A 17,856-nucleotide genomic window follows, 5' to 3' on the forward strand; every position below is an offset into this window, starting at 1 on the left:
AGCTGACTCAGTAGAGATTATATCACAAGGGTTGTAAACTCCCGCAATAAAGCTATTTATGGGGTTGCTACAGAGGAAGAGGGAAAGTTGTGCCACTTGTTTTAGACCTAATAGATGCCAGAAAGATGGATACCCTAAAAATACCATAGTAGGGCCAGCTCCAGCAATGCTACCAAACTATGTGGAGCCCCAGCCTAGAAGACCTACTAAAATCTAGTGCAATGGGATCCAATATACTTTCCAGCACTGCATGGGGTGGGAAACAAATAGCCCAAGTGTCAAGGTCTTTCTGACCACGACTGCCAGAGCCCCATGTAAAAGATAAGTTCCTGGACTAAACTGTGATGTTTTTACTCAGATAATGGCTATAAGGAATTTAGTATCCACCCCCTTCATTTGATCCTATTTAATCCACCTATCTATCCCAAGTGGTAACAGCCTGGGCAGAGAGCTGGACTTGGCATTAAGTGGATGCTACATTAATTCAGCTATACAACTCACATAGGCCCATCGATCTGCTGTCTTTTTGCTGGCGTGCCCTGCAATCTAACAACATTGCTTCTTTCCAATTAGGTACAAATGGGACGACGCATATACAGACTACTCTCCCTTTGGCTGACATTTCAACTCCTGTCACACAATGAGCCAACTCCAAGAGCGTGCAAAAGGACCTTTGCATGTGTCCAAGAGAAGCCCTACGAGGGAAACAGGGATGCAGGTATGAAGGTAAGTGCTTACGTTCCCCTCTCTAACGTCGTGTAACCCGAAACGCCGTAACTTTTGTTAACGCTGATGACCTCCTGGCTGCCCAAGGTGATGTTGACATTTTGGTCCAATGCATTAATGAATCTGCAAGGAAAGTATACTTCATCACGGTGTCAAGAGAAATACAATAGTAGACACTTTACATGAGCTGCTCAAGCGCTCCTAATGTGCTCCGTACCTTTTAATTTTTATGGCACTCTCCCTTGCCAGCTACCAACACTTAAGGCTGGGTCGTTGCCCATCTCTTGATTCAAGGATAATCATTTCCCATCCCCGTATAAGTTAACGCTGGATTTCCCCACTTAGGTGACTAGTGCTGCACCCTCCTTCTCACTTATGAGCCTGGTGCTAGGGCTCTTCTGGGGCACCTTCATAAACTTAATTGAAAGGACTTCATCCATCCCAAGGAAACTAGGCCTTGTCTACATGACGTAGATGAGTGTCACAGTGAATCCACCATCAGTCATGCCAGCTTGGGATGCGATGTTTATGTACTCACTTGATGCCAGCAAACTTTTAAGCATTATAAAAAGTTGGAATTTTTTTTTAATTAAAATGTATTTTTCTAATAAAAGATGTTTCCATTAAAACGGAAAGTTCCCCCAGAAATGTCTCTTGGTCATATTGTGTTTTTCACTAGAAAAAAAACCCAACAAGAACATTTTTTTTTTTGCCTTTCAACTCAAAAATGTTATATGGTCAAGTAAAGAAGTTTAGTAAAAAGTCAAATATTTTTGCCTGATAAAGATTTTTTTTTTTTGGTTTCCAGCTACCAAAAACTGACTTAAAAAAAATTTCAGTTGTCACCCCTTCCCAGAATCATTTTTTTAATGAAAGGCCCTCCAAAATATTAAAAAACAATGTTTTGTCAAATTTTTCTACAGGAAAATAAAGCATTTCCCAACTAACCCAGTTGTCCTTCGGCTATACCTGCAACAGAGTTCGGGTGTAACGTCTTGTGGTTGCATCAGGGTTGATTGTGGACTTTTGCTACTAGGTTTGACAATGGATTTGTACAGGATGGTTTGGATAGGGATGATCCTGCCTTAGGCAGGGGGTTGGATAGATCAGTGTTTCTCAACCTGTGCGTCGTGACCCAAAAGTGGGTCGCAAGAATATATGAAAGGGTCTGAAAATGGATTCTCCTTTAAAGGGGGAAAATGTGGGAAACCATGGCTTTTCCCTTGTAGGCTGGCAGAGCTCCAGCCTGTGAGGGGCTGCTTGGGGCTCCCCATGCCCCACACGCACCCACCCCCTGCCCCACGCACTGGGGCGCTGAGGCCTGGGGCGAGAGGCAGCGGGTCGGGACTGGCCATCCATATTTACAAATAAAGGTTGAAACCCACTGGGCTAGATGACCTCCAGAGGTCCCTTCCAGCCCAACGTTTCTGTGAGTAAACAGGTCTCCTCCATGATGTTCAGTCACTAGTGACCCTTTCTAGTACAACGATTGCAAAAGTACTAGTAGATACGGCTGACCCACAATGCAACAACACAATGGGTGAGTGGAAAAGGCATCAGATGCTTGGCCATTAATACCATGGTTCTTCAGCAGAGAGGTTCTTCATCATACTTGGTGTGCAGCTGGCACCTGCACCAACGTCTCTGAAATAAGCTCATTGCTTTATGGTCTCTGAAATAAGCTCATTGCTTTATGGTACCCAAACTTCATTTAGAATGGGCAAGTCATCCAGAAATTTAAAAAGCAGCTATAATCCTTAATGGTTATTCAGGAGATCTCCTCCTTACACGTCTCTAAGTGATGCCTACTGACAAAAAGGAGAATGCTTTGCTTTGCACTGTAATTGTTAGATAAAGCAGCTCTGGGAGCGGGTGCGGGACCCACCCTGCCTCTGGACTGAGGAAGCCAGAGGAGGTTTGCTCCCATGGCAGGAAGATAATCCTTTCCCTTACAAATGCAGCACATCTCATGTGGGATCCACTGCTAGAAAACAGACTGACAGTTAAAGGTGGCCTGCCAGCAAAGGACTTGGGACCAACGTTGGAGAACCTCGGACACGAGCGTTGGGACTTGCACCTAGCTCCTCAAAATGCCACGGCTTTCAGGGTGTTGGCACAGCTGCAGGGAGCATCAGCAACGGCTGGCACACTTGGTGTGAAGAGGATCCGAGCTCTGGGGCCTCATTCGGTAGTGCAGTGTGAGCTTCACGCCATGCACAAAAACCTAGGCATCTTTGCCACCTCTGCAGTGCTTCTGTGACTGCCCGGGCCCAGGAGCAGGCCAGGGAGCAGGAGTATTGAGGAGGGAGTGGTGGGGCAGGCGGTGTAATTAGAGCGGTCCTGCACCTCTCAGATTGCTCACTGAGGCAGAGGTGCAAGTTAGCTCAGTCCTGGGCCAGGGTGCAAAATTGGAGGGTGCAAAATTGATGCCTCTGAGCTGGAATCAGCAACAGACATAAGGCTGAATCTGTCCCTGTAGGCCTGCTTCTCCACTGCGCTGAGCTTTGGGTAATCACTTATATCCCAGCAACAAAGGAAATAATTCAGTAGCTGCTCAGACCATTTTGCACACTGAATATAGTGCAGGGAGTGCAAATGACAGCTGTGGGTTGGGCAACAATTTGCAGACAACAGCCCCAGTGAGTGCTTCCCCAGACAGCTCCTTTCCTTTCCCTCTCATCAAGATGCGGTAAAGGGATATAGCATCCCTCCTGGGCTGCTCAGCCCCTAACTGCTGATAATGGCTCCTGAAGCTGCCATTATCCCAGGAATACTGATGCAATTCAGACTCCAGTGACAGCTCTGTCCCATGAGCTACAACCCTGGGAAAGAGCACCGGGAAAAATTAAAGAGCTCAAAACCTAGTACCAAAAACAAACCTGACCTGACAGCTGCCATTCCCTTGACTGGTTTCGATTGCATGTCTGTGATCTGGGGAAGGAAAAAAATCAAACACGGTTATTAGCATGCTGTCTGATGAACAAGATGCACTGGCAAATATTGGTGTCACGGGAGGTAGGGGCCTGATCCAAAGCTCATAGAAATCATTGGGACTCCCCCATAAGATTTGGATCAGTCTGTAGGAGGGTGAAATCCAGGCTCCGTTGAAGCTAGTGGCAAAACTCCCATTGGCTTCATTGGGACCAGGATTCATAGACTGATATAGTAAGTCCACTAGGTCATTCAATGAACATCTAGCCTGACCTCTTAGGATTTCACCCGCTGAGCCTTGCCCTGATCCAGTAATTTGGGACTGACTAAAGTATATGCCCCAAAGAGTTGCCTAGTCTTTAACTGGAGGCATCAAGAAATGGAGACTCCACCAGTTTGTAGAGTAACCACCATTAAAAACAGGTCCCTTATTTCTATAACATTTGAAATGGTCTGACACTAACTTCCAGTCCTTCATTCTTGTGACACCTTTCCTTGCTAAACTACCAAGCCCTCCTTGCCGAAATACAAATATACTTTAATTGATACTCTTTTTGATCATCACTTGGATAAGTGACATATCTCATTTACAGGTAATTTCTCCAGTCCTTGAGCATCATTATTGACTCCAAGATGAACATGAGTCGGCAATGTGGGGAGGCGGCTAGGAAGGCCAACTGCACCTTGTCGTGCATCCACAGATGCATCTCGAGCAGGTCCAAGGAGGTGATCCTCCCCCTCTATGCGGCACTGGTCAGGCCGCAGCTGGAGTACTGCGTCCAGTTCTGGGCGCCGCACTTTAAGAGGGATGTGGACAGCATCGAGAGGGTCCAGAGGAGGGCCACTCGTATGATCAAGGGACAGCAGGGTAGGTCCTATGAGGAAAGGTTGCGGGACCTGAACCTGTTCAGCCTTCAAAAGAGAAGGCTGAGGGGGGATCTTGTGGCCTGTTATAAACTGGTTAGGGGGGGATCAGCAGGCGCTGGGGGAGTCCCTGTTCCCCCGAGCGCCGCAAGGAGTGACCAGGAACAATGGTCACAAGCTGGCGGAGGGAAGGTTTAAGTTGGACATCAGGAGGCGCTACTTCACGGTCAGGGCGGCTAGAGTCTGGAACCAGCTTCCAAGTGAGGTGGTGCAGGCTCCCACCCTGGGGGTTTTTAAGAGGAGGTTGGATGACCACCTTACTGGGGTCGTTTGACCCCAGTGCTCTTTCCTGCCATGGCAGGGGGTCGGACTAGATGATCTACTCAGGTCCCTTCTGACCCTAGAAACTATGAAACTATGAAACTATAAACTATGAGATGGCCATCCTTTGCATCTTCTTATGCCTTTTAACATCCTTTGCAACCTGTATCCTGTGCTTAACATAGTATTTTAGCAAAGCCATATACATTTCACCCTAGGTAAGAGAATCTAGTAATCCATCAGATTGATTGTGCATAATCAACTTCTCACTATTCGTTGGACTACTGAAATGTGGACTGAGTTGGGAAGCCCCTTGTAAGGTATTAAACCATAGATTTCATAGAGTTGGTGGCCATCTGGGACCACGAGATTAGCTAGTCTGGCCATCAAATTTCGTCAAGATTGCTGTTATCAGGAGATACTGATAAGTCACCAATAATTCATATTATGATTGGTTCATGCAGCTTCTAAAAAGGGGTCACACAATAGGTGAGCAGAATCTCCTCCTTCAGATGGATGATCCATTGATGCCCCATGGCTATTGAAGCCAATGGAGCTATCCCAATGTGTACAGGCCATAGGTACGGTCCAGAAGTGCTCAAGGCAACCACCAGATGTGCTGTGTAAACATTTAACATCCCTTTCCCTCACTTACAGATTGTACTGTGAGCTTCCACAAGCAAGGACCTTGCCTTCCAACCTGCCCACACAAGGTCTATCACACTTCTGGTGTCATACAGTGGCCCATCAAAGATAAACGTACACTAAATAGTAAATCCCCAGAGTGAATAATATATGCACATTTGATAAATAATAGATATCAGCAGTATTTCTGTCAGTGGTGGATGCAAGGGGATTAATGCTGCCTTTTCATGGCGCAGGCCAATCAAACTATTATTGCCTCTAATGGATGCTTTCCTGAGCTGCTAACATCTTTGTTCATAGTTGAAAGATATACAGAGATGTGAGCAAGCCTCTCTGGGCCAATTCCAGCATGGAAAACCATGCAGACTTGTGTATGCAGCTGCCAAACCCACAGACATCTAAAAGTACATTTAGCGGTATTGTCCCGTGTGGTGCAGAGGCGTCCAGCGTAGCTGGAAGCAGTCAACACCCAGGAGTCTGAGGTTTCATGCAAACTACTCCAAACAGAGTCGAAGAGCCCACACAGGGCTCTGCGTTCCTGCAGGTCCGCAGCTTCCAGAATTGGAGCTAGCCCAGGGGCCGTCTTTGAAGACGTACCCAGAGGAGGGTGGGGTATACCCAGCCCACAGTCACACGAGAGCAATTCCAGCTACATCGCTGACATTTAGCCAGGGATGAAACTGGCCCACTGCCTTCAAGGGGCTCCAGTGGGATAGAGGAGAGTGCCATATGGACTGCACGCTCAAGGAGAAGGCGACTTAGATGCAGGTCTGGGGCAGCAGGAAACAGGCTTCCCACATTCCCACGGTAGCTCATTTGGATGGAGGACCGACTCGCTGTAATGACAAGCTGCAATTCAGCTGCTAACCTATGAGGCATGGGCGACTGGTGCCTCCCGAGTCTGCAGGGGCACCAGATCGCTGACGGGGGGGTCCCCCAGCCACCAATTGCTGACCGGGGGGGAGTCCCCCAGTGGCCAATTGCCAACTGGGGGGGACATCCCGCAGCAGCCAATTGCCAAGCCACTTCCGTCAGCACTTCCAGTTTCACAGCTGGCGCAGGGGGTGGCAATACACTCAGTAAGGAGGGTGCTACAGGAGGAACCGGGTTGCAACCTGAGGCCGGAGCCTGATCACATTTACTTCCTGAAATATTCTGGATTAAGTCCCATAACTGCTACAGAGTTTCTTCCGACTTATCCAGGAGTAACCGAGATCAGGATGTGGCCCCTGATGTTCACTGTATACCTATGGCTGCTCACCGCGCTGCACGCCAGCTTGGCTCTGCAGCTGCAGAGCGGGGAGCTAGTCTTATCGTTTGCTCTGTTTGGCAAAATGAAGGGTCCTCCTGCATGTTTCAACTAACGACCTATAATAACTAACACCAGGAACGTTGCACTCCTGTTTTCATTTCTGTGCCTGGCCCCAGAGCCTCTTAAACATCACTGCTTTATCCAAGTACTTTTTGGAGGGGAAGGGAGAAAGAGTCAGACTTTCCACTGCTGTCCATGCTCCGGCTCTACCGCCTCAGCAGCCAGGGCTCTGTTCTCCAGCTGCAGCATCCACCAATTTAAACTGTGCCCAGCAACCTGGGTGCTGTAATGCCTCCATTAATCACCCAGCAGACGTGCGTGCAGACTCCACGCTGCTCGCTAAGAAGTCAACTTTACGGCGTCTGAGAGCAACTGCGCTGACACTGTGACTGAGTGGATGAATTAATGAACCCATTACCCCATTATGCATTGGATCATCGCAGCCATTGAATTAATACTGTGTTTACACTTCCGACCTGTACTCACTAAGCGGCTTGATATGCTTCCTCCTGCTTTGTAAACAATTAAGCTGTACACGGATTTCTCCTGCACGGTGTGGTTAAAAGCAGAGGCCGATCCAGGAGTCTCTTGCAGGTTAAAGCGAAGGGTTTGCTGCTGGCCGCTCAATATTAATTTTGAATACTCAGCTGGATCCTGCAGAAAGAAAACAAGCTCCAGTACATGAGGAAAGAGCTGTCGCTTCCTGGGGAATTGCAAACCCATTCTCACTTCAAGGCAGGTTACAGAGAAAGGTTAATAGGGAGGGGGATTTTCAAAGGGAGCTGGAAGCATCCCAAGCTGCTTGGGAAATGGCTTGTGTTGACCTCTGTGCTTTGATGCTTGTCTAGCCAGAGCTCAGAGCAACTTCTTCGTGCGTGCAGCAGCCCACTGGCCAGAGCAGACCCTCCCTACTTGCTGCTTTTCATTACCCACGGCTTAGTGCTTCACCCAGCACGTGCCGCAGCTGGAAAATGAAATTACAGGCAGCCGGTGGTTGACACGTTGCCACGCTGAGCACCTCACAAAGGCAATGCCCAGAGTATGCGGGGCTCTAAAAGGAGAGAGACCTGAGCGCCCAGGTTGCAGCTGAAGCTCTTCCCCATGCTCTTCTCTCCGTTCCAGGCCCATACATTGAAAACCTTAAATCCAAATCCCAAGAGTGATGTTTTAATTGAAATTGAGCATTGCAACCTGCAGGCTAAATGGCTGCCCGTATTAGCCCTGGGACAACTACCCATTATTCTTAATTACAGCCAAACACCGTTAGCCAGCTGTTTATTTCTCATTTAAATACACCTCAAGAACCATCGTTTCTATTTTGAGGCTGAAGTGGCAGTGCTCCGGTCTCTGGGAGGCAGACCCCCACCCACACTGTCAAGGCAGGGACAGCACAGGAGCTAGGAAGTGGCTTTCTGATCCTCTAAAGGAAAGGGAGTGTGAATGCATCCTCTTTCCTGCGGGAGTCTCAGTGCTATATGGGATGAGATCTGTTGCCTGGGGCGCTTGTACACGTGACCGGGCGCTTGTACACGTGACGGGGCACTTGTACACGTGATGGGGGTTTAGTCCTTAGGGTTGTATTCTATGCCGCCTAAATTGAAATGGTGGGTTTTTAACTGAAACCCATGGTCTCAATTTAGGAGTTTTATCTTTCTGTCACTGTTACAGTGAGGGGCCCGATCTTTTTTTTTTTCTTTGGTGGAGACTGCCCGTGACCAGGGGGTGAGCTGCCTGTGGGCTGATCAGCTCCAGAGCTGCAGAGGGTCCCGGTCCTTCGCTCCATGGTGACGGCACCCCCTGGGGCCACCTGGGCAGGCTGCTAGCAGGCCGTGCGCTGCCCCAACTCAGAGGCACCACCCAGCCCGATCCAACTCTTCCCCAAGCCCACACTGGGGCAGCACCTGGCCCACTGGCAGCCTGCCTGGGCAGCCCTGGGGGCACCACCACCACAGAGGGAAGAACCAGGGCCCTGGCAGCTCAGGGTCTGCTTGCCCCGCTGGCAGCTCACTCCCTGGCCATGAAAGAAGTGGGCAGGCTCCACTGAAAAAAAAAAAAGAATCGGGCCCCTTGCTGCTTCTGCTTTCAGTAGGCGCCGCTGAAGGCAAAGCGGTGAGGGCCCCAGTCCCTTTTTCTACAGAGCCTGCCCACCTTTCCTGCAATGGGGAGGGGTGAGCTAATAGCTGCAATGCATCATTGCAAACTAAACTACATTGGGATGAAGTTTAGTTTGCAACGATGCAAATGCATTAACCCTCCCCAAAACTCTCACACATGTACAGTGTGATGCTATGAAGCCATACAAAGTGACATTTTCATCACGTGTACATGGTAATGGCATCCCGTGTACAAGCGCCTCTGGAGCTGAGATGACATCTGATCCTTTGAGGTGTTAGGAAGCCCATCTACAACACGCCCCACTTTGAGGAATAGGAGCTGAGGGTAATCAGCACTGCCCGTACTCTTTAACTGAAGGAAGCTCCCACTTTGGACGTCTGAAAGCTGCACATAAGGTCTGCTGGTGTCACTGAATCCCGCTGGACTGTGGATACGGCCTTCTCGTCCTGAAAGAGCCTACCTGAAAAGTCTCGATGGGCTGCTGAAAGAGGTCTTGGTCTTGGACTGTCACTTGAACTCTGTTGTCTGCCAGATTCAGGACTTGAAGGAAACTTCCTTTTGGAACAGGTTTGGGCATGTCATGCTCCTAATTAAAATAAAAGGTTTTAAGCACCACTGTCCACTTTGGAAGAGCTGCTGAATATTGCTTGGTTTATAGCTGTAATATTCTGCCTCTGTAATGATGGTCTTGTCAAATTGCCACTTCCCCATCCCTTCTTTTCTGCAAGCTGCACTGTGACATGACAGAACATAAGTCTTATTTAGGGAGATCTTTCATGGTGGTTGCGTGCTCGCTGCTCTGCCATTCTTCAGAAGGGTACTCTCCAGCCATAACACGCTTCCATCAAATATATGCAAGACTAATTAGCTGGGGGACTTTTATTTGGGCGATTAGAACCAGGCTGATTTTGAAATGTTATCTTTCCCAAGTGCCTACATTTAATTGACTATTGTGTCCTATCATGTTAGAATCGATGGAGCTAGAGATCTGTCTCTATGTATGGAGAGGATTTCGAAAAGCACTCAGTCCTCATCTAACTTTGTTCCCACTGCGGTTGACTTTAAATAGAAGCAAAATAAAGCTAGAACCGAGCACTTTAGAAACCTCCCCTGCTATAGCTCCATATTAGATACTCTGAACCGCGCACTATCTAATGCAGCGGTTCCCAATCTGTGGTATGCGTACCACCAGTGGTACCTGTCAGTGGTACGTGCTAATGAATTTATTATAATTACTTTATATGACAAAAATTTGCTGGTGGTTTTTAAGGTTGAACTGAACACTTTGCTGGTGGGACTCAAGGTTGCATTGTTTTAAATTGGTGGTGAGCAATGTCAGAGTTTGGGACCTGCTGATCCAATGGATGACTACGTGCATCTTTCCACCTATCCACTGAGAGAGTAAGTGCTATAGGAAATGGCTAGGGGAAGAAGCATTTCAGTAATGCCAGGCAAAATCATAGTAAGGGCACTCATGTGTCTGCTTTTATCCCACAGCAAGTAAAAGCTAAACTAGGGTAGCTCTGTCTTCCTTCATTCGGCATGGCAAAGAAAAGTTGCTATGGTTTTGCTCCTACTTCAAAGCAGGCACACGGGCAGTTAGCACAGAGCATCTCCCTTTTAACGGGCCGCAGTTTGCTACTTGTCCATACTTTTAGCGTGACTATGCCTTACCTGTGCTACACCCGACAAAACTGCCTACGGGGTCTAGGCCCTACTAACAGCTGTAATTCCTCCCTGGGAAATGCCACATCTTGGGTGCCAGGCTGCTTTCACAGCTCAGACACAACTCAAGTATTTTGCCTAGGTAAGAAGTGTAGAACAGGGAGGAGAAATGAATCTGCGAAGTCTAGCTCTAGCGAGTGGTTTGCCAATGGTTTCACAATAAATGCCAGCCCACGTTAGCAACCTCAGTGACTCTGGGGCCACTCTGTGATCAAACATCTTGGTGAGTTGATTTGTTTTTAAGTCTTGGATGGAAGCTTTAAAATATAATTCCTTATTCATTTTCATATGCCAAAGCTCAGTCTGTGTCTGCCAAGCCTGGAAACAGCAACAAACTTTGTAGGACAAGCACAAAGAAATTCCAAGTGATTAGAAAGTGCAAATAGAAACAGCGTGAGCAACTGAGACAGCAGGGGCCAACCTTTTTGGCAGGCATGCCATAAATTACCCCCTCACCTTCCCCTCCCTGATCTGGTGCTCTGCTTTCTGCTCCCAGCCCTGGGCTCCCTGCCCCGTTTGCTGCTTTGCTTTTTGCTTCCTGTCCTACCTGCCGCTGCGGTGCCTGTCCCCTCCCAGATCTGCCACGTGCCCCACACCGAAGCTGCCCGTGTCACTTGTAGCACCCATGCCACAGGTTGGCCACCCCTGAACTGAGCAAATGAGCACATTCACATGCATTATCATTGAAAGAGTTCTCCTGGCAAACAAATCTAATCCAAAAATCATCAAAGGAAAGGACTGCCCAGCCACCCTACCCCACCCCCAGCCAAAAACCCAGCCCTATTAAATTCAAGCAGAAAACAAAGCACAGACAAAAGAAAGGAAGCACTACCTCTTTGGAATTAGCCACTAGTGTTAATTGGGTGTTTGTCAAGCACTTTGATGATGGAAAGCACTATATACTAGGAACCAATAGAGACGATCAACTCAGCAGAACTGCAAAGATTAGAGAGAGAGGCAGACAGATAAAAATGATAGTCTTAGTCATATCAATCTGTTCAATGGTAAAGTGTGCATTAATGACACATATCAAGCTGTACGGTAGTTAAAAGGGGCACTATCCCATCGCCATCAATAAAGTAGCCGAATGAGAGAGATAATACATTTATCAGGGATTGTGCACATCTCCTTCCATGCGGCTGCTTCAGACTTACATTAATTTTGACTTCGATGATGGCTGCGGCTGCAAATGCCAGAGCTGCAAGGATCATACCTGTTGCCATTTTTTTAATAGGCCTGCAGAGTGAACGACAGAGATTTCATTATACAAAGCGTCATTTAAAATGTATAAATACCATCCCTCAGAGTCAAAGATATTCCAAACTCATGAATTAAACTGTCCAAACAGGTGGCATCGCGGCTGATGTGCTGCTGAAGCTGACAATCACTTCGTTGAAAACTGTTCTATTATACGGTATGAAACCAGCACCGAGGCCAATTAAAACTGATATGCCATGAAAAAAGCTCTTTGCTTGCAAGTTTCACATTGTCTTGTCCCGAGCTCTTCTAGTGTGAATCGCTTCTGGCATAATGTTAACTTACAACACCAGAGGAAGCACCGCAAATTATATATCTTCAAGCCTCTTTGGGGAAAGACAAAAAAGGCAGCAGACTACTGAACAGCAAGCTTGCAGAACAGAAAAATATATCATTTATAATTATCAAAATTTCCAACCATCTGCATCACCCAGGCTGTATTATTTTTCAAGACGCACATGGAATAGGTTCAGATCTCACCTACTGTCTTGGTATAAATGAAGAGTGACTCCATTATAGCTATACTGATGTAGAGCTGGTTAAAGAGCAGACATTGATCCCAACTGGACTTCTGAGTTCAGAGACGGATCAAAATCAAAATGCATTTGAATGATTATAATACAGATCTGGAATGAGGTCAAACAGCTGCAAATGTCTCCAGTCTTTCTCAGGGTCTGACCCAAAATTGCACAGCAGATCCAATAGTCTGATCCAAAACTCCAAACCCAAACTCTCCTGAATGCTGAGCTGCTGCAAATCCAAATTATGGGTCCAAATTTTGGAGCTTGAGCCCATCCCTCAATTAAATGCCCCAGGATAGCCAAAGACATGTGGGCACTTTACAATGACATAATAAATCAGTATTGTTGGCCCAGATCTGGCATTGGGATTGAAATAATGCAGATTTCTGAACCAAGTGATGTCTCTTGGGAACACTGCTTCATGCAGGATACGTGCTCTTAGTCCCCGTTCAAGACAAGACGTTAATCTCTGGGAAGGAAAGACTGATTTGCATCCAATGTTATTGTAAGTGCAATATGATATGGTGGAGCAGGCCCCAAAGCACAGGATTTTCTTCAGCCTGTGCTGCAGGGCATCACTTTTAATCTGTGTGTGTGTGTTCAGTGTTTGGAGGTGTGATGGGCTAAGAGGTGATTCTGATGCTGTGCAAGGGCACTTTGGGGTAGCATGCAGAAGCAATGCCCAGCATGTGCCCCAGAGATGCTGTGGCTCAGGAAAATGCAATGCTCCTAGCATGCATGGGAAGTATTGCTGGGGCTCTGCTCAGAAAGGGCCCGCCTGGGTCCTCAGCTAATAAGGGCATTGACCTCGGAAGACCTGATATGTGGCCCACTGAAGTCAACAGAAAGACTCCCATTAGCTTTGCAGAGGACTGGAGAGCAAGGATGGCCTTTGAGCTTGGCCCTTGCAGGAAACGAACGCAGGGAAAGGCTCCATCAGTCTCTAAGGCAGGAAGGGAATGAGAGCAGTACAAGATATACAATGAGAAGCAATGGAAAGAAATTCAGAAAGGGAGAGAGGAAGTTGACTGTCGGGAAAAACTTGCTAAAAAAAAAATCTCATCTAACATGGGACATTCTGCCAAGGCAGATGTCTTGCCCTGCTGCTTGAGACATTTTCATTTGCACTACACAATGCACAAGGGACCTGGCCAACCTAATTTGCCTTTCCCCTCTGTGGAACATCTACGGACTTTGCAGTAAGTTGGCAGTGCTGGCAAATGCAAGACCCAAGGCTCATTCAGAAACATGCAAGCCTGCATTTCTCATCCCGTTATTCTTCTGCACTGCTGCTGCAAAAGAATAAAGCTTAAGCCGCATCCGCTGCATTGAGTACTTACGTAAAATTGAATCGGCACATATTTAACAGGGGGTAGAGCCCAAGGTCAAAAATGGGGATGAAGATAAGAATCAGAAGTGAATTTAGAAACTGCAATACCAAAGAACAGCAGAGATTAGTGAATGGAAAGCCACATACAGTACTTAAATCCATAAAGCACTGCCCTCCAAAAATAATGCCATTATAGGAGGGACATGAACAAACACGTAAAACTTCCCTTAAAATATAATCACACTTTACAGTTTGATAACTGCTCCTACTCAGTTTTTGCAAACATGAATGGATGCATCTGTGCAATACCCTTTGGAGGCAGCTCTGGGGTATTAGTCCAATTTTGCAGAGGGGGAAACTGAAGTAAGATGTTTTCAAAGATTACATAGACATCTATAGGCAATAGAGATGGGGGAACTTTTGTGTCAGGAAATCCCCTCCAAACCCTAACAATGACGCCAGGATTGTGGTTCTTCAACATTGTGTTGAAAAATCTCATGACGATGGGACCTCTTTGAGGGTTTTCCAACCATTCCCGGTGCCAGTCATGTCAGAGATCCCACAAGAGCAGCATGTCTCATGGGATGCCCTTCATCGTGCTTCCAAGGAGAAGGGAGGGCATGCGAAGGAATAAGGACTGTGGGGAGCAACCGTCAAACACCCTTAGATCTTCAAGTGTGGATTTCAGGGAAGTTCAGCCTTTGAATTTCTCTGAAGCTGCTTGCCCACCCCTGGGGAGCACAGAAGTCCTGTTACCAACTGGGATAACCCTGCACAGTCTGGGAACCTTAACACTTCACCTCTGCTGCAAGGGGTGAGCCAGAAAATGCACTCGCAGCACCGGGACCTAGAGAAGGGAGACTAGCATGTGTCTTCCTTCTCCAAGGGTGGTTGGGGGCTGGTCTGGCTCTGGTTTTGACTGGAGCAGTTTGATGACCTTCCCTAATTTGTACCTTTGTTCAAAAGACTCCACTGAGTTGACGTAGAACAGGAACAGCCATAACCACAGCCCCTCTCAGCTCACCCCGGACAGGTTTCTGATGCAGTCCCTGCATTAGGAGTCCTGAGCTGGCTATTGGACTCAGGCTGTAAAAAGGGCCCCTGGCAGTCATAACACTTAAGACATGATTAACCAGTTAACTGCTGGTCAGCCAAGGCCTCCAATGCACTCCTCTGCACGGGAGTGACTATCAGCTGACTTCTGATCCAAGCCACAGGAGCGCCAGACCCCCGGCTTGTTACTTGCCAGTGCAGGGGAAGCTGAGGATCAAGATCCCTGGCTCTCTATGCACCAGCAATAGGATGCATTTGGGATCTGACCCCCGGTACCTCCTGCACGTGAAGGTACAGCATGAGGCACAATAGCTGGGACTGCAGAGCCTTTAACTGAACATCCCCAGCCATCTAGATGTTGCATTTGTCCTTGGTGACAGCTGTTTGTTCAGGGCTCCTACAGACACACAAGTCCATTGTCTCCCTTTAACTCCCTGTGAACTATGTTGATAAAACGTGCTAGTGCTTCTTCCCAGCACATAGCAATGTGTGCCTGCAGGGTTACGGTGGGTCATTCCAGGGACAAGCAGGCTAGGCTGCATGCTCTTGCTTGCTACCATTGTCAGAGGAACAGCCATGGAAGTTGGAAGGGTGACATGTAAATGGCTGTGCTGCTCCTGTTTTGATCCAAGTCACATGGCGGGACAAGCAGACCCACCTCAAATGTGATATCTGTTAACAGCCTACGAAAGTGCTAAGGCCATAAGACTGTAAGCTTCTGCAAAATATCTAGCAAATTAAGGATCTGAGCCTGCACTGTGGAAGTCAATGGGGGGTTGCCATTTTCTTCACTGGGAGCCGGGTGGGGACCGTAAGTGCAGTGAATGAACAGCAATTAGACAGGCTGGTCCCTTTCAAAGACAGTGCAAAGTCCTCTAGGTTCTTTACCTGCATTTGGTCAGGTTTAAGGATAAGTCCTGCCTGAAACACAAAAACAATTACAAATTTACAATGCTTCATAAACACTAAGACAGAACTAGGGACCTACCTAATTTGCGGGGGCTTCCCCCTGATTTTGTGGGCAGAATATGGGCCCAAGCAGCCAGTTCATAGACCCCCACCTGATTGGCCAAGAGGCCCCAGTGCTTCTGACTGGCTGCTGGGGCTGCGTATCATGTGGCCCCGCTCCTTGCCACTGATTGGCTATGAAGGCTGTCTGTCATGCAGCCCTGCCCCTTACCGCCATTTGGTGGGGAGGGGCAGCCCTCACAGCCAATCAGCAGCCATCTTGCTGCCAGCCCTTTGAGTGGGCAGCCCCCACCCCTTCCCCATCCCAGTGGGCTGCTGCAGTGTACTAAAGACTGCTGACTCCCTCTGGGGAGCTGCATTTTATTTTTGATAAGTTATTTCTTTCTGTGACTTTTGTAGGCTCCTTGGATTTCGCAAGCAATGCCGGATTTCACAGAATCCGCAAAATCCAAAAAAATCACAAATTCAGTAGGTCCCTAGCTATCACTGTACCCACAATAAGCAAAGAACCTGCAGTACAGATCTCCATAGCCACAGCAGCATCTTAGACACTTTGTGTTGGTATGGTGATCTCCCTGCCATCTCTCTTCTAAGAATATGGAACAGAATGGAATTATTTGCAGAAGAAAATTATACCCCTCAAAAGAGGGTAAATGGGGGAGATTTTATCACACGATAACACTGGAAGCAACCTCTTCTACAGATATAAACAGCCCTAAATCTTTTGAGCCAAGGATACAAATTCATTCACAAAAAGGAAAGTTTAGCAGTCTTGAGAGAGAAGGAGATGTACACTTGACTCGGGCAGGGATTTCTCTGAGCGCAAAGAGCAAACTGATAGTTGCAGACAGAATGCATTTCATTTTTGATTAAGAGAAGAAACAAAGGAAAAACCAACCACGGCAAGAAAGGCCAGAGTATGTGCTTGCCCTGTCCCTGGCAGTGTGCACTGAGCTGAATGCAAAATGTCTGCCTGTCGCTGCAGAGACCAGAAACGGGGGACTTGAAAGTACAGTGCACAGAAAAAGCAGCATAACCGTTACAAAGGTAAAAACACCGTGGGAAGGATCTCCCCACCCCCATCCTTCCACCGATTTGCAAGACTCAGACCACATGTGAATTTGGTCCTATGGAAGCAGGAGCATTTCACCTTACACCAAAATAGACCCAACTTTCATTACCTCTTAATCCATTCCTTACCCAGAGGAAACAACTGGGATTTTACAAACCAGACTTCGGGAAGCCGAAAAGAGGCACCATCTCAGTAACACTGGGATAACAGTAACGTTCATTCATGATATTCGTTCTTCCTTTGCCGTGCAAGAGGGAGGGATAAAGGTTTTGGAGACACTCTGGTACAGGAGCTGAAACTCCTGGCACATAAAATCCCTGATTGGTTTATTTTAAGGCATGGAAAATTTAATCACGTAATCATTGATTCTTAGATGCTTTGTTAATGTAGCACTAAATAGATACTGGCAGAAATACGGAGGAAAGCGTATCTAGTTACATACGCAGAATGGCAGCAGTGTGAATCGACACTGATTTTGCTTTCTAGGATTGATGGGAGATAAAATATTACCCGAGGTGTTGTCTTTTTATGCCTCATTTGGAATAATTAACCTGGATGAGCAACTGATGTGAGCGACCCGGTAGGGTTTATATTTTGGAAATGAAAACCACTTTAGAGACAGGTATTTCCATGTGTAAGTGCTGATTTAACTGTCCACAGGTAAACCTGGGTTAGCTTGGTTCCTGCCTGGAAAGGCAACTCTAAATAATGAAATCCTTACTCAGACAGGTCTCACATTTATCTGTGGTTGTACCTTGCTTCATTTGCAATGTCCATTTCTAAAGTCCTTTACACTTATTGACTAATTAAAGATACAGCCTCCCCACACTTTACCAGTAGGTTTTGTTCATTTGTAGATGCCTGAATAAGGTGCCACTGGATATGCACTTAGAAGAAATAAAGAGCCCCCGGTTCCCAGATGCAGGTCACAATGGCTGTATGAACCTTTCTGAGTAGGATTAAACATGGCCTGGGATGGTAAGTGGCTGGTTAAAGCTCACAGAGGGATTCACTG

General features: G+C 47.3%; 1 protein-coding gene across 1 annotated transcript in view; it reads right to left on the reverse strand.

Annotated features, from left to right (window-relative positions):
* The window catches only part of SLC15A2 (solute carrier family 15 member 2), a 101,198-nt gene that overhangs the window by 15,992 nt on the left and 67,350 nt on the right, over positions 1–17,856 (reverse strand). The window contains exons 13-19 of the mRNA XM_019522808.1: positions 15,689–15,721; positions 13,758–13,846; positions 11,794–11,875; positions 9,375–9,500; positions 7,286–7,453; positions 3,611–3,657; positions 739–849 (exon numbers count right to left, since the gene is read on the reverse strand). Of these exons, the coding sequence (XP_019378353.1) occupies positions 739–849; positions 3,611–3,657; positions 7,286–7,453; positions 9,375–9,500; positions 11,794–11,875; positions 13,758–13,846; positions 15,689–15,721 (656 nt within the window). The remainder of the gene's footprint in view (positions 1–738; positions 850–3,610; positions 3,658–7,285; positions 7,454–9,374; positions 9,501–11,793; positions 11,876–13,757; positions 13,847–15,688; positions 15,722–17,856) is intronic.

The sequence above is a fragment of the Gavialis gangeticus genome, unplaced genomic scaffold (genome assembly GCF_001723915.1).
Source record: "Gavialis gangeticus isolate Ggan-Ray unplaced genomic scaffold, GavGan_comp1, whole genome shotgun sequence".
Taxonomy (NCBI): domain Eukaryota; kingdom Metazoa; phylum Chordata; order Crocodylia; family Gavialidae; genus Gavialis; species Gavialis gangeticus.